This window comes from Centruroides vittatus, unplaced genomic scaffold, assembly GCF_030686945.1.
Source record: "Centruroides vittatus isolate TY-2023 unplaced genomic scaffold, ASM3068694v2 contig_357, whole genome shotgun sequence".
Taxonomy (NCBI): Eukaryota; Metazoa; Arthropoda; class Arachnida; order Scorpiones; family Buthidae; genus Centruroides; species Centruroides vittatus.
Window position 1 is genome coordinate 577,231 of NW_027122180.1, and position 16,471 is coordinate 593,701.

The 16,471-nt window shown below is 28.9% G+C and overlaps 1 protein-coding gene across 1 annotated transcript in view; it reads left to right on the top strand.

Moving 5' to 3' along the window:
• The first annotated feature begins 1,003 nt into the window (after positions 1-1,003).
• LOC136974810 (nuclear receptor subfamily 2 group E member 1-like) overlaps positions 1,004-16,471 on the top strand; it is a 53,906-nt gene continuing 38,438 nt past the window's right edge. The window contains exon 1 of the mRNA XM_067269758.1: positions 1,004-1,125. Within this exon, the coding sequence (XP_067125859.1) occupies positions 1,110-1,125 (16 nt within the window). The 5' untranslated portion in view covers positions 1,004-1,109. The remainder of the gene's footprint in view (positions 1,126-16,471) is intronic.

Sequence of the window (16,471 nt, forward strand, 5' to 3'; positions counted from 1 at the left end):
TTAATAATTATTACAACAGAATTATTAATTTTTCTTTAGTTAATCGTTAATGAAGTAATATTAAACTTACGAAAAAAAGAAATAAATCAAATAAAAGTTTTAAAATCTAATTTTATAGAATTATAATTTGTATTTTTAGTTTATGATTTTGACACTAGAGGGTGTTGATAAGGCAATGGCGGAACGAATTTTAGAAATCGAAGTAGAGAAGTGAGGAAACAAAAATGTGGAGGATGAAAAAAAATGGCAATAAAAAAAACTTTGATATTTTCAATGTATTTACTATACAGAATTATGTTTTTTATTAATGAAGATTTTTCCAAATTATATCTCTGGTGAGTTTGATCATTTTTTAATAATAGTGTACCATACATAGAATGCTATTACTATAATACGGTTATATAACATGTAAAATTATATAACACCTTATAAATTAAAAGAAATTATATATTGTAGCAGAATTGTAGCACTATAAATTATAATTAAAACTAATTTAATTATAACAATACTTACTTTAAATTTGCCCTTTAATTTATATGATAAATGATTATTGTATCATTGACGAATTATGTAACAAACTGTTCCTTAACTCGAAAAATCTTTTAATGCGACGGAAAAAACACTTATTTAATGTTAATTAAAAGAGTTTAACGTTTAAAATCGAAGTGAACAATTATTATCTGGATTATTGTATTTAATATTTTGTTGAGAATCGCACTGATAAATTCAAATCGCAGCGATGCTCTACTGTGTACGTACATAAATCTTCAAACTCTGATCTTTTTTTTTTGATTAAAATTTTAATGTTTTTTTAACTTCTTGAACTGTCTTCGCAATAGATTAAAGAGAACTTTCCACTCGAAAAAGTTCAACTCTTTAACCATTGTTAGACTTTCTATGATATTTACGAAACTTTCTATTTTTGCCAGCCGTGCAATTTTTCATCAAAGTTTTCTACTATGAGACAATAAATAACATTTAATTTTTTTTTTCTTTTTCTGAAAGGATTTAAAGTAAAATGCGAGTAATCTCTCTTTGGCTGATTTTTTCCCCCTAAAGAAGTCTATTGCATTTGACATGCAAATAAGCAATCTTTAAAGTGTTTTGTAATGCCCTTCCATGCAGGTAAGATGCACTAGTTCTCTTATTTAGAAATAAGAAATGCGGCAAAACGTTGATAACCTATATTTATGACTAAAAATACAGCATCTCTGTATTTTTCTTGTGGTGTTTTCGCATTAACTAGTTTTAGATACAGAAAAAGTTAAGTAAATGTTGATATAAATTAGTAATCTAGCATATTCTTATTTTTGGATACAATCTGTACATCTACGAGGATTTACCTCCTTAAAAATTCATCTAGAATGTTATATTTTCTTCTATTAGTTGTAATTTTACGGCATGAAAAGACAAATGAAAATTAAAAATATGTTAAATGAATAGAGATGTTAGAAGATCCTCCAATATTCTTCGCGTGCGTAAAACAATTTTTTTCCTCCAAGACAAAACAATAGGGGAGGGTATAAATACAGTTAACCTCAGAAAATTCCGAAAGACATACAAACTGAAGCACGTATAATCTGTAGAAAATCGAACGGTTTGTTTAACCAAGACTCGAAACTTTGCAACTAAAACTTTCTGCTGCTGACAATGAGCAAATATTTACTATTATCCCGCACCATAGACTAAGCGTTCTTCTATCTCTATATGTTCTTTATCAAACAAAAAATATCTAAAGATTTTAATTATAACGGCGACAACGGTGTTTATCATGTTACTAATAAGGAACGGTCGATTTTACTCATCGATTGGTAAAAATGGTGGCAGGTAAAAAATTACTACTAAATTTCGATCTTCTTTTTTTTCCACGTTGTTTGAAATAATTGTTCAACATTCCTCCATCAATATGGTGTGTGAATGAACTGACGTGCCACTTCTGCTTCCATTTATCTCTTTCGAGCCTTCTTTATGTCAGTTGATATTATTTATCGTCATCTTCATCGTATTGGATGCCCGCTGATTAAGCAAAGTTCGAAGTGGCCAATAAGCTCACTAATTAGTAAATTATGTCGGTTGCTTTCTTAACTTTGATAAATATTATTTAAATTGTTAATTTATCATAATACCTCTTTTGTAATTTAACTTATAATATAAGACGAGTTAAATTATAGAAGCTACATCGATATTGGCCACAATACATCGATATGACATACGGGTAAAAACCCATTTCCATTTTAATACATAAAATTAATGTTAATTTTCCGAATCCAGTCTGTTGGGATTTTTATTTACTTATTTTTTATTTTCAATTTAGTAGTTTTTATTTTATAATTTTCAAACTTCTCACTAAATCGATTATTAATACATGAAAATCATTTTCTATTAATTTCCAAACTTGTTTTCCATTAATTCTTAATTACAATTTTTTATATTAATTCACTAATGAATTTTGTTTAACCGAAATTTCACTTTTAACTTTGTAATTAAGACCCAAAACGATGGATTAATCAATTTGTTTCAATAACCAATCTCACATATTCAGGATGATGGCAGTTTATTCTTTAAAATGAGGAAAAAAATCCATATTTTTAATTTAAAACTTTATTATCTTTAATTAGTTTTATCTCCTTTAATCAATGAAATGCTCTTTTTATAAGTTACTATTTTTATTATTACAATAGTTTATCTAACAATCACATAACCGATTGCTTTCATGCTTAAGCTAATGTATGGAATTAAGAACGAAGTGTAGAAACTCTGAAAAAAATCATTATAAAATTAATATATTTAATCAACAGATTTATTTAAAGTTAAATCCAATATTTAGAATCGTTGTATTTATTTTAAGTAAATATTAAAAAAAATGATATAAGTAATTGAAGGTAACGAAAACTTTCCTTAAAGATAGAAGAATATACTTAGGTTTTATTTGTAAATACATAATATATTCACCGCTGCCGTCGATTTAATTATAATTCGAAAACAAATACTTATTTTATATTAAAATAGTTAAGTTTTCTGATAAATTAAATATAGGAAAAAATAAACAAACGTAGCAAAATATAAAATTCGATGTAGCCTAAGTTAATGTTTCTATCATAGGCCAGTAGAAAATATTGAATTATTGTAGTTTTTTATAAGTTTAATACAGAAATTTTAGTTAATAGAAAGATATTTTTTTATTAATAATTACAAGTAAGCTAGATTAATTAATGTATATATTGGTTCGGTGATACTGCTTTTAATTAAATTCAGATGTAATTAAACGTTATAGAGATGTAATTTTTTTAAAAAACAATGGAATATTTAAATATATTTCGCAAAAGCTTTAAAGATATTTATGGTTTTCTGATAAATTTTAACACAAATATTAGGATTTTTTAGCAAATATTTATCCATCAAAGAAAGTCTATTAAAAATGCTATTAGTTAAAATAAAACCATTAAAAGTAAATATATACTAGGAAAACTTTTATTTACATATTTATTAATATTTTATGAATATTTCGAAGTTAAAACTGATTAGCAGAAAGTTATAAACAAAAACGAGTACGTTAAATACAAGAGCTAGCCTTTAATTACATATTTAAAACTTAATATTTGACTTAAACTTTTGAAATATTGTACACAAATTCAGTACACAGATAAACTTAATATTAACGAGCAATTATTTTATTGTGACATCGGACATCGTCACAATGCCGGACTACAATTTTTAATTTATTTAATTTAAAATATATGCTCTCCACCTCAAATTAGTAGCGGCTTGCCCCTGAACATCATACTTTTCCTGTTAGCAATAGAGTCGTGCCGGTCATCTATCTAACTCCTTTCAGGGAAACTTTTGAATTGAAATAACGTGATTTCTGGTACAAATCGGTCCTCCTGAGCCTAAGATTTCCATATTAAATCTCGGATTGCATCTATCTAACTCCGTTCTCAAGATTAATGAAGGGCAGACGGATCACAGTAGGAATTTACAGGTCTACAATTTTTTAAATTTGTTTTTAAGATTGTCAATAAAAATTTAAAAATTTATTGTTTGATTTTTTTTTAAAACCATCCTTATTTGAATGGCCGTGGAAAGTTTGGTATGGGGTAGACTATTTCTTTATTAATAAAAAGGGGTCTCGAAGATTTTAGTTTTGTTAGTAAAAATAATATTAAATTATAGGAGTAGGAACCACTACGGATCCTTCGAGTTTTTCCAAACTTGTGAAAAATCCCCAACTTTCCCTCTTCTGGACGTCCTGCTTATATAACCCGAAACAGTTCATTATTCAAAGAAATTTACATTCTTAGCAGTTATAGAGAAGTCAAATTTCTCTGTAGATACTAAGAGCATAACAGTGAAAACAGATTACAAGTAAAATTCTTCATAGTAGCAATAGTAATATTTTCAAATATACCCGACATTATAATTAATAGTTTGGTAATATAAATTTATAATTAAAGTTTGAAATAGTTTTATCTATTGCATTTAATGTTTGTTATTTTATTTTCCAAAAATAAATCCTAAGTTCCGGATACGTGAAAGAAACGAAAGAGTAATGCTAAAATAATAATAATGACATTTTTTCGTGCTCTGTTAAAGACTTTCTTACAAGAGTAATCATTCTATATCTGCTCCATTACAATTATCCATTGCTAATGTTTTTCCTCTATTTTTTTCAATTTAAAAAAAAACTTTTTTGATGTAAACTTTTAATTAAAATAGGCCTGCTTATTAAAATCAGAGTTATAAGCTCATGTTAAACACGTAAAACAAGTTTATGTTAAGTCGCCTGCAGACAGTTTCGTTTAAAGATATTAAATTTCTATTTAATTCTATTAATTGATTGTTTTTCTAAATTTTTATAAAGTTTCTTTGATTTTTTTCCTGATTAAAGTTTCGCTTTATTATATAAATATCAAGAAAATAAACTGTAAATAATGTTAACAATATACAAACAATAAATCTCTTTAAAGTTTTTCGTGTTTTTGTAGCTAAAAGTTTGAGCCTAAAGGTATATACCCACAGTAAATACCCCCTCTTGCTTGCTTTTCATAATATTTTTATATTAATATGAATGATATTTAACATTTAATATGCACTTTTCGTTTTTAATTAAATATATTTGTTACTGTAGTTTGAAAAATATATTTATATATTTAAAAAATATATAGTTAATTCTTGATAGCTTTTATACAAATTAACAATAAAGTAATATAATTAGAATTTAAATCACATTTGTAAACTACATAATATATATTTATTACTAAAAATGTAAGATTATAAAACCTACTTTACTATTGATAGAACTAAGTTTTATAATCTTATAGTTTTAATAGTGTGTTTCATTTATAGTTATATTGTTTTATTTCAAAATTATTATTAAAAAATATAAATTAATAATAATGAGAAGCTTTTGAGCTAAACAGCTTTTATTGTGTCTAACTTAGTAAAGCATTATCTCGCTTGCATTATATTTTCAATTTAAAATAAATAAAAAAATATATAAACTTATATTACTCAATACTATAAAATTATTATTAGACAATTAATTATTTTAATTTTTAGCAGATTTTTTTCTCTATAGGGTAGATGAAATATATGAAAATAAATCACTTAATTGTAATTGGATATCGAACAAGTATACTTTAGTAATTTCGATCGAAGTGGTATAAATCGCTTTGTATTCAATAGCTATATATAAGAGTGTAATTTTTACAAGTTTTTGTTATTCTTAAACAGAAACATTCAACTAGGTCTCATCTACTTAACAGTAAGACTATTACAGTATTTCCGATATCACGCATTCAATCCATTATTCTTCAGTAAAACTCATTTTATTCCTTCCACGCTTTGGCAATGTTTTTCGTGACGCTTCTGAAACAAAACCACTCAAAACAACCCTTCTGTCAAGCGCATCTCTAACGTAGTATATATATATATATGTAGGTTATTTTATATATATATATACGTAGCCTATAACAAAAATCCCAAATAGCGAAAACTCTTTTCGATACATACGCTCCCATTTACTGGCAAAAATTTCAGTAATTCTTCTATCCTCGATACACCTGTCGATCTACCTTTTTATTTTACCCGCTTTTGTAGTTCGATAGATATGGATGGCGCGATATCTGGTAGCTCTGTCACCCATGGCATCCGTAATCCGCCATATTTCGTCTCCAATGCAGACTCCATTATCTCAACACGGCGAACAGTCGAGTTCGGTCGCTTTTTGTATAACAGTTTCGTCCAAGTAATTACATCTGGGAACAGGAGAAATGGAGCTATATGCATGAGATGTAAATGTGTATCTCAATATAAAGACAATACCGTTTGGCAGAAGTCGACCTTACATATTCGCCAATGCCTTGATGCTAGCTGGATCTGCGATCCATCTATTGCTATGGCATCGGAAAGTAGTCTCGTCATGCAAATCCCCGTAACGCATGCAGATAGAAGATCAGCGAGAAGAGAGAGAGAGATAGCAGGAAATGGTATGAATTGATATGATGCTGCAGTATATAGAATCCATATCGTTCAATCCGAACGATGGTATGGCTTTTGGCGTCATGTTCTCTATCTACACATGACAAATGTTTTCAATCGATAGTTCACAGAGGGCAGTTTCACCCGAATCACCTACTTCTCTTAGGAATATGAACGGTCATGTGGAGATCATTATTCAGTTTTTGTTATAAGCCTGGGATTTCCTAGTATAATTCACTCCAGACTAACTTCGAAATCATCATACTCATATATTTATCCTTTATTTCCGTTTTCTTTAACGGAAGTTCGAGATAACAATTCTATTATATAAGCACTTTTAAATTTATAAGTCGATTTCGTGTTAAATATTAAAAGAATTATTTTAAATCTATAAGAATTGCGCTTAAAGTCAAGTTTGATAAGTAAAGTTTATTGAAAGTGATATAAGTTACTGCTTTAATAAAAAATCTTTTCAATTTTAAGCTGAATTACTTACAAATTTACATTTCGTGAAATCTAATCTATATGTAAACATCGGTGCATATTTCAATCTAGGTTAATAAAATATGAATTTCCTAATTATGGTCATTTAAAGACAGCAAAGAGAAAGGAGAAAAAAGGCAATTTCGGTCGAGTAGTTGGTTTTACTTCTTGCTCAAAACAAGACAAAATTAGAGTAATTTTCGTTATCTGGGAGCCTAATACGCTTTTATCAAAACCGATTATTTGAGTGGCGGAGGAACGGTCGCGGTTAACGGATCATTTATAGGTTGTTAGTTGTTAACGCACCCAGTCGATAGCTCTCAAGTACATCAGTCACGAAACAAACCATTCCAACTTAGATTTTGCTCTATAAAAATTATCTCCTGGGCCTACGGATCATGAGCGATATTTAATAACGTTAAATATTGCTTGTTTAATATACAAACGACGAAAATGCTTATCATGCAACGATGGAAAACGGCGAAGGAGAATCGAAAAATCTCATTAAAATCCCATTGAAACAATATTCGAATTTGCTTGTATTTTTCTTAAAGAAATAAAGAATTAGAAAATAATAAAATGTGAATTTCATCGAACTGCTAAAATTTAAAATAAAAACTTTTTTATCACGTAAAGTCTCTGGACCCGAAGAGTACTTAACAATAATTATGTTTAAAATAGATAATTTCTCGCGTCAGAAGATAAATTATCGATCTAATAAGAAATAAAAGAGATATTAAAAGTAGCGTGTTCGATTTCCAATTGTTAAACCGAAAGGCGAGATTTTGTTATAGGTAACTTTAATTATTAATTCATGATAACGGTATCCATGTCACGCTCGGTCTCTTATCTTCTCTTGTTTATATATTCAACGTCCGTAAGCAACTTTTTGGCCTCGCGAGTGAAATTGGTACATTTGGAAGTTAACAGAAACTTTTTCTCTACAGTCGAGTAAAGTACAGGTGTATATTAATATTTCAGATATTTTGAAGCTATTAGGTAAGCCGCACGCTAAACAATAGCGAAAAGTTGCGTGTTATAGACCGGTCGAGTAGAAGAACACACGAAGAGTGAGGCAGTCAGTTTACAAATAAATCCATGACAGTAAAAGTTTATGTTCTTCTCGATGTTTAAAACCATTGATCTGTACCTATGAAAACTATTAAGAATTTTATTTTATTTTTAGAACGATGAACCTGTTACATTTTATCTTTTTAAACCATATTTTTGTCTTTCTTCTATACGAAAACAACGGAAAATTTATAAGTAATCTTATAATCGGTTGGAAATTTTGTAATTGTTGAAAATAACTTTTATGAATTTATAAGGAGTTTTTATGGCAAATAAATAAAGAAGAAACATTACAAATATGACATCTGTATCTGCAAAATTTTCAGCACATTATGACTTAAATGCGCAAATGATTGATCGTTCGGTCATATCTCAAATTTGCAGATTGCAAATTAGCTTACAGCATCAAATCCCACCAAATCAAAATTCATTAAGGCAGCACTCACGTTCCACTTCAACAGCGGCAAACTTTCCTATACTACTTTCGCTTTGTCAGAATTCCGAGCATCGCACTCAACTTTCCGTCATCACTTTTCCACAACTGGTAACTCAAACGACAAATTATCACCTCATACATATTTAAACAGGGATTGATCTGCATACAACTAGAGATACTCATGAATATTTAGCGTCCGCTTTCGGCCACTTATCTTCTTACCTACGGCAACTTAAGAGGAAGAACAAGTCGACCAAAAAATTACCTGCGAATTTCCAAGTCGAGCGCCTGATCCTCGTGGATTAATGGAGAATAAAATATATCATCGTGGTGATTTTTTTAAACTGGTAATAAGTTCGTCTAGAAAAACGATCCGAGATAAAAAAAACTCAGAATGAAGAAAAATAAGAATGATGAGCATTCTAGCACAAAGTACGCTTGACGACACTAATGGGTACTTGGATACAGGTCCTCTTCTCTCGTTCTTCCTCTAATATCGCTTCTTATTTTTTACTGTGTTGCAGGCCTAATCCATAAAGCCTTTTACCAAGAAACTACGCACTTCTTTGTCCAATTTAAAAGTTTTACGCTGCATAATCGCCCTGTAAAAAAATGATCTTATTATAATATGTTAATTTATAACTAGAGTTTTCTCGGGTCTGTTTAATGTGTGTTAAAAACGTGTTAAAATGAAATTTTTTATTCTAAAAAACGTTTATTTTATTTCTTTAGATTATTTTTATCCATTCTCTAACGTTACATTGTAAAGGTTTAATGATACTTTAAAGAATGTTTAAATACATTTTAATGCAATAAAATTTTATTTAAATATAAAACAAATTTAATATAAATAATCATAGGAAAAATTCGGTGTTTAAACATTCCAAAAATTAATTATAAAAAGTAACTTTTTATTACCTTTATAATTTAATAAAACTAATAGTTTTTTGTCGAGTTGGTACGGAAATTATACTTTCAAGTTATAATTTAATGAATATTTTTTGTGATGCACATCATATTTTTTACTGCAGAAAAATTAATTTTGAATATAAAATTTTCAAAAAAATGATAATTACAATTGTTTAAATTTAGGTATATTTTTTATTTAATGGAATTTAACAAGCTATGAAAAATTTAGATGGTTTTTCTTCCATCAAAAAAATTATTAAGGTTGAAATTCCAAGAAAATCTCTACATAATTTGCATGGTGCCAATATCTATCGCAGACTTCACCTTATAACGAGGTAATATATAGATCCAATGAAATGAGGAAGCCCTATATTTCACTCGTCCCATCAACAATGATGAAGTGCATTAATAACAGCTGTTGTTATACTAGTTATCCGCCAGGCACTGACTAATGGTGTAGTATCCGATACCGAGATGATGCACATTTATGTACTCTACTATAATAAACTATCTTAAATCTTGTTTCCTCTTTTTTCTTTTTAATTCTGATATGTTTAAATGAGTTATCAAACATCATTTTTAATAAAGTTATTACTGGCTAACTCCCTTTAAAATAGGTCTACATATTTTTAATCATATTTATTAGTACTCTTTATTTGGGAGATGGTTTTATATATGTATAAACGAAATAATTGGTAATAATTCAGTTTTTAGAGATAAAGGTTTAATGACTTATTAGGTCTTTGTCTAGTAGGAAAGTCTAATCAATAGGTTTGGCTTGGATAGCGTTTAACTATCAGCCTTCGGAAATGACACGTGTTTTCAGAAAGGTGATGCGGGCAGGATTAACAGTAGCTCGACGATCCGTTTAATCCGATTCTATCCTGTCTTCCGATACCCGTGGTCCGGACACCAGATGACGATGACTACATGACATGAACGCGCTCTAGCGTTGGTCGTGGGAACTATAACAGTCTGCTGTCTGTTAAAGAGACTAAGGACCCTTGTTGTCACAGAGTAATTTACCAAACCAGCCCCTAGCTTGGCTTGTTCTTGTGTATCAATCGGGATGTCACCGAGTACAAGTAAAGTTACCTACGAGTAAAAGTCGACGGCTCAGCCTACACTCGAGTTAAACACGCGCAAAAAGTTTAAACTTTAGAGAAGGGAAAAACCAATATAGTGGTAATTTCGATCTGTTCTAGCAAATAATGAATGAAGTACAGTGTTAAAGTGTCACCATCTGTCTCGTTCTTGTCATCTCAAAAGCCGAAAATTGATCTCCGTTAAAATTTGAGAATGTGTTGAACAAATACGTGTCAAATAGAGATGTTAAGTATAAGATGATAACAGGTTTAGACTTTATATCCCCCTCACGAACGATATTGATTGATTATCTTGCTTACCAGTTTTAATGATTTGGAAGTTTCATATCAATACTTTAAAAAATATCATTTCTAACATAATAATGTAACTCGGTATATAAAATTCTTAACCTAGCTGTAAAACAATCCGCTACAATTAAAAGATAAACGTTGATTAATCTGTAATGTTTTAAATCGGTTCAATGGCAGATTTATACCGAATGATTTTATATGAGGTCTTTATATAATCTCTTACTCAAAAATCTGAACAAATATAGAAACTATGCATTGATAAATAGGCAATTTACAGATTTACGGACATTAGCGCGAATTTAATGTTTTCCCAATCGCATTGCTGATATATCAGGACGATTATATTAAGTGAAGATATTCCAATCATCAAACTATATATCCAAACTTCATTAAACATCCATCGATGTTAATATATCTAGCGGCATTATTTTAAACGGCGTAGAAAGCCCAGAACCGAGGTAAATTAATGCGACACTCGTAATGGGTTCACATCAACGTCTCCCCGTAGGATCCGATGGTCCATTCGACCGACTGTTAATTAATCCAATGTGAAGAGACGGTGGGAAAACTCACACTGTGTATCTCTCGCCTCGGTAAGCATCTCCACGCCGCAGGAATGACAAATGGCCAACCAGGACTTTACAGCTTGTGCTACCTGCGTTGCTTCGTCACCTCTAGGCTTAATGGTGTATCGTGCACTAGTGCAAGACTTTGCAAGGCACTGTTTGTCGAACAGATGGCAAGATCTATCTACATCCGTCCCCCTTTAGTATCCGGTCCTAGCTTGTTTTACGAGCTGCGTGAGCACCGCAGACGTAGTCTGTTATATGCCTAATATTCTTTCATACATTATACCATAGACATATTAATTTTAGAAATTAATGTAGCAATATTATTTTACCCGGTATAAAAGATGGCGATGAAGCCGTGCCTAAAGAAGATTAATATAAAATATTTCGAGTTTAAAATGCTTTCATTGGAAAAAATTAGCTAATTTGCTACCATTAATCGACAAATTTAAGCGTTTTTGATGTGTGAGAATATAAAAAAATTGAGTTAGGATTAAAATGTGATATAAAATATATTCATAATGTTAGACATTTTGAAAAATTGTAAAATATCCAGATAGAATCCGGGAATTTTTTCTAATATTTCGGAATCCGGAGAACAGTGGAGTCTGGGGAACCTTAGTGTTTATCCTCCCTCATCAATCATCATCAATATTTCCGATTCGGATATTAGAACAATATCTTTTTGTAACTTATGAAATTTTGATCTTTAAAAATGAAAGGTCTTGGATGTTTTCCACACAATTTTTGTGTTCACAAGAAAAAATTCTCTAGTGTTTGATTTCAAACGTTATAGAATGAATTCTATTTAAAATCTATTAGTTTTATATAAACTTTTTAAGATAGAGGTCACAACATTTGCTAATTATAAGAAATTAACTTATAGAACTAAACTAACAATTAGAATTAATTCGAAATTTTTAAAACTAGCTCTAGATCAAATTTAAAAAAAATAACATTTAATTTAGAAGATATAAATATCGATTTTAAAACCTAAAAACAAATTTAAAAAATGTTTGAAAGCTGGAAATAAATTATTCTATGAACAATTTGATTTTTCCGTTTAGGCCTAAATGTCATAAATCTATTTTATAATTTTCATTGAAATTTACTAACAAAAATTTAATAGTAAAAACCAAACGTAAAATGTTATTTACTTACATGTTATAATAAATAAGTAGGCCTATTCAAGTCTACTTATTTATTATAACACTTAAGCAGGCCTATATAGAAAATATTATAGTTTATTTGCGATTTATCAAAGACTGAATATATTAAATAATAATTAAAGGACTATAATATATAGTATATATTTAATTTTCAGATCTTTTAATATATATATATATCATTATAACAAAAATATATATAATCTGTATTATCTCTTAATATTTTATTTATTATTATTGCTACAGATCATTTTTATAGAACTTTCAATAGGCTTAATTTTAAGTTCTAATAAGCACATTTAATGACAGTATTATTATTAAAGTTTTAAAACGTACATGTATAATAATTTTTAATTTATATAGATCAGTATTCTAGTCCCAAAATATACAATGTTTGAAGTTACAAAAAATATTACAGTAAGCCATGCTTAAAAATTAAGTCTATAGATTACTGACAAATCTATATTTTAATTAGAAAATATATATTTTTTGTTTGTAATATAATAGTTTTCAGATTTTTTAGCATACTGACGAGGATATTTACTTTCATGCATGTGATATAAACTGTATACCAAGGTGTAATTATAAATAGTAGCTTAATTTTGTGTAAAATATATATTAATTTAATTACTAAAATAAATATTAATCTGATAATAAGTTTGAATTTATAAATAAAATTTTAACGCATTAAAACAGAATAATATACCTTTTTTATTTTTAATACAGTCTCTTATATATTACTTTTCTTATTTTAATTCTATTGTTTATCTAATGGTTTATACTATGAATGAAATTTTGTTATTAATTAATAAAATCAAATATTACAGCAAAAATAAATTTTAAAAAGTTTCAAAATTAATACAATTAAGATTATGTTTAAAATGCAATTACAAGATTACTTTAACTCTTTCGTGGTAGACTCTTTTATGGTAGAATTAGAAGATTGATAATATAATTATTAAAGTAAATAAAAACGATGGATTTAAATACCAATAATACTATTTAGGCCTAGCAAATAGTTTATCTAAAATTATAAAATATTAAAAATATTATTATTTCCGAGAACAAAAATTTGATTTTAAAATTTCGTATATATGTTCAGTTATATTGTAAAGTTTCTGCACTTTATAGATTTAAATTCAAAATTTCTATTAGTTTATAAGCATTGTTTGAAGTTTCTGTAGATAATTTTAACTCCATTAAAATTTTAACTTTATTTCTCAAAGAATTAATCTCCGTACTAGCGATATAGTTTAATCTAACATCTTGAACTCGCATTCGCTTACTTGTCAAAGGCCATATCATAATTGGTTCTTAATCCCAAAACGTGGTTCAGTACGAGAAATTACGGATCATATTTGTGTTTAGATATACTTTATACATTTATTATATACATTGTGTAATATCTGCTTTTAAGTTTAAGAGAAAGTAAAGTCAATTTACGCCTTTTAAAGTTACTTTTATAAAATGTGTAGATTGTTAAAAACTTTCACGGACGATTTTAAGGGATTTATTGCAAGTAAAATTTATTTAAATAGATTATCTCTGACAGAAGTGATAGCTAATAGGAAATTTAAATATATTTAAAAATTAGATTCAACAATATATATGAAATCATACAAAATATATCGCTTTATGTAAAGTAAAACTAGTATTAAACGTGTTCACTGAAGATAAAACTATTAATATAAACTGCATTATCATTAACATGCAAATAATTTCTTAAGCACATCTCGTAAAAAATCTCGACGGATGACATTTTAAAGTTATGCATAAGAAGTCGTTAATTAGCATCTTAATTACAAAAGCAACCAATAGAAAGAGAAGCGAGATAAAGGAAACAGTAAAATTTCTTCTCCATGACAAACAACGAGAAAATGAAAAATAAAAGTAGTTAAGATAACCTCCCCTTATCGGAATTCCGTAAGAATTTTAATTTGTAACGCAATCGTCTTTAGAAAACCATTAAATTTACTGGTCTAACAATAGAGAGGCGTGTCGCCAGCCAACCAGTACTTCCCATTTTATTTCATTTCCTCTTATTAATGAGAGAGCCAGAGATAGCGAGATCTTTTGTAAATCGGGTGGCTAAACCATCGGACAGACCCGTTTCGACAACTAACTCTCGACACAGCGAAATCCATTATCTACTTAGTATGTTATTATGGACTGAGTGAGGGCGACCGCTTTGTTCGTTTTGTAGACTGTACCGCATGCAATTATTCCAGCATAGTGTGGGCGAGGTGTGCGGGAGTAGGAGACGAATCTCCTCCCCTGTAGGGGGGCTCGTCGTTTGACACGAGGGTTGCATAACCCCGGTGAGAAAGCCACCATGTGTCGCCTCCATCGCTAATTACCGGCCTCTCGTTCGTTCTCCTCCTTAATCTGGTTAGGTCGTCATCATTCACTGGCAACACAGAGAGAGAGTGTGTGTATGTGTGTGTGTGTGTGTCTGTGTGTGCAACTCTTGCTACTTTGGCTGCATTCTCTCTCTTGGTGATTAATACTAGACCAGTTGCCGTTTCTCTGACGTTACCGGCTGTAAGCGACTTGGAAACGGATATGTTGTTGGCCTCCTTTTCACCAACCAAAGAGGCTGATCCGAGTATTAATCTCTGCCACCGTGAGACGGTCGATTGAAGTTTACCCGGTTTTGTTTCTCTTCTGACCACTCTGATCGCTTGTCGATTAGCTATCCCATCCCAAATCGTTGATAAAATTCGATCCATACTCTTCAACTTTTACGAATATTAAACAATATACTCCCCTATTTTAAAATTAACGCTTTAATATCGACTTTTTAACTGTATATAATATAGAATAAGAAAGTTTTAAAATTTTAAAATAATTTTAAAATTATTATTATTATTCAAAAATGATACTTAGAGAAATATATAAATTTTAGTTATAAAATTGAAGATATTTTAATGCAGATAGTTAAATACATACTATTTAGGGATTAAAAAATTATGTTAATTATTTGAAAATCACCTGTAACAAGTGAAGAAAACTAAGAAATGGAATTATATTTGGTGATACGGATGTTGGCTTTGTTTAATTGTTTAATATTGAAGACGACTTTCTTAACACTTAAACTACTTCAATAAATTGAGAAATTTAAATATGCCTCTAATATAGTACTTTTATAGGCGACTATATTATATCTAAGTGAAAATTTAAATTTTTATTTTTATATAAAAAAATTAATTTTAAAGTAAAATGTTCTTAATAAAGCTAAATAACCGAAAAATATATTTTTAATTTTATGATAAAAGATTATAAATTAGTGCACTGCATAATGTTAGTTGCATAGTTTTTGTTTATAAATTTTCAATTATTTATTTCAGTTATTTATGGAAAAATTTTAATTTTATTTTAGAAAATTCGCCATAAATTGTATGTTTAAAGAAGAGCCTATTTTTAATATTGCATTTCACATCGAATAAATAATTTGATTTAAAACAGATTATATAGTATGTAAAGTCATTATTTGAAATCATTAAAATAATTTTCATAATTTTGCATCTGTAAATGGAAATGGGGAAAATTCACGTTCATTTGATTTTAGAATAGCATCTAAAGTAAATTTTTCGGAATTGTGGAGCATTGCTAAATCGAGAGTTTCACACACTTGACTACCATCGACTTATTAAAATCCATATTCCTTAGTTTTAACTTCGACAAAAGCCTTGGTCATTTCACGAGTCGAAAACAAAACTCTGTAAACCTATAATTTCAAACAGATCATAGTAGAGGCAAGTAATTATTAGCTAGTCTGCTAGCGAATTCAATTGCCTACTGTAAGAGCAAAAGGGGGAAGTTGGAAGCACTTAGTTGTCATTGATTCCCGTTGCTGTTAATTTCTTCTTTCGACATCCGTAGCAGTAATCACTCCTCTATTGAACCACAGAGAGAGCAAATTAATTTCCCAATCCTATTACATACACATACCTCCACATC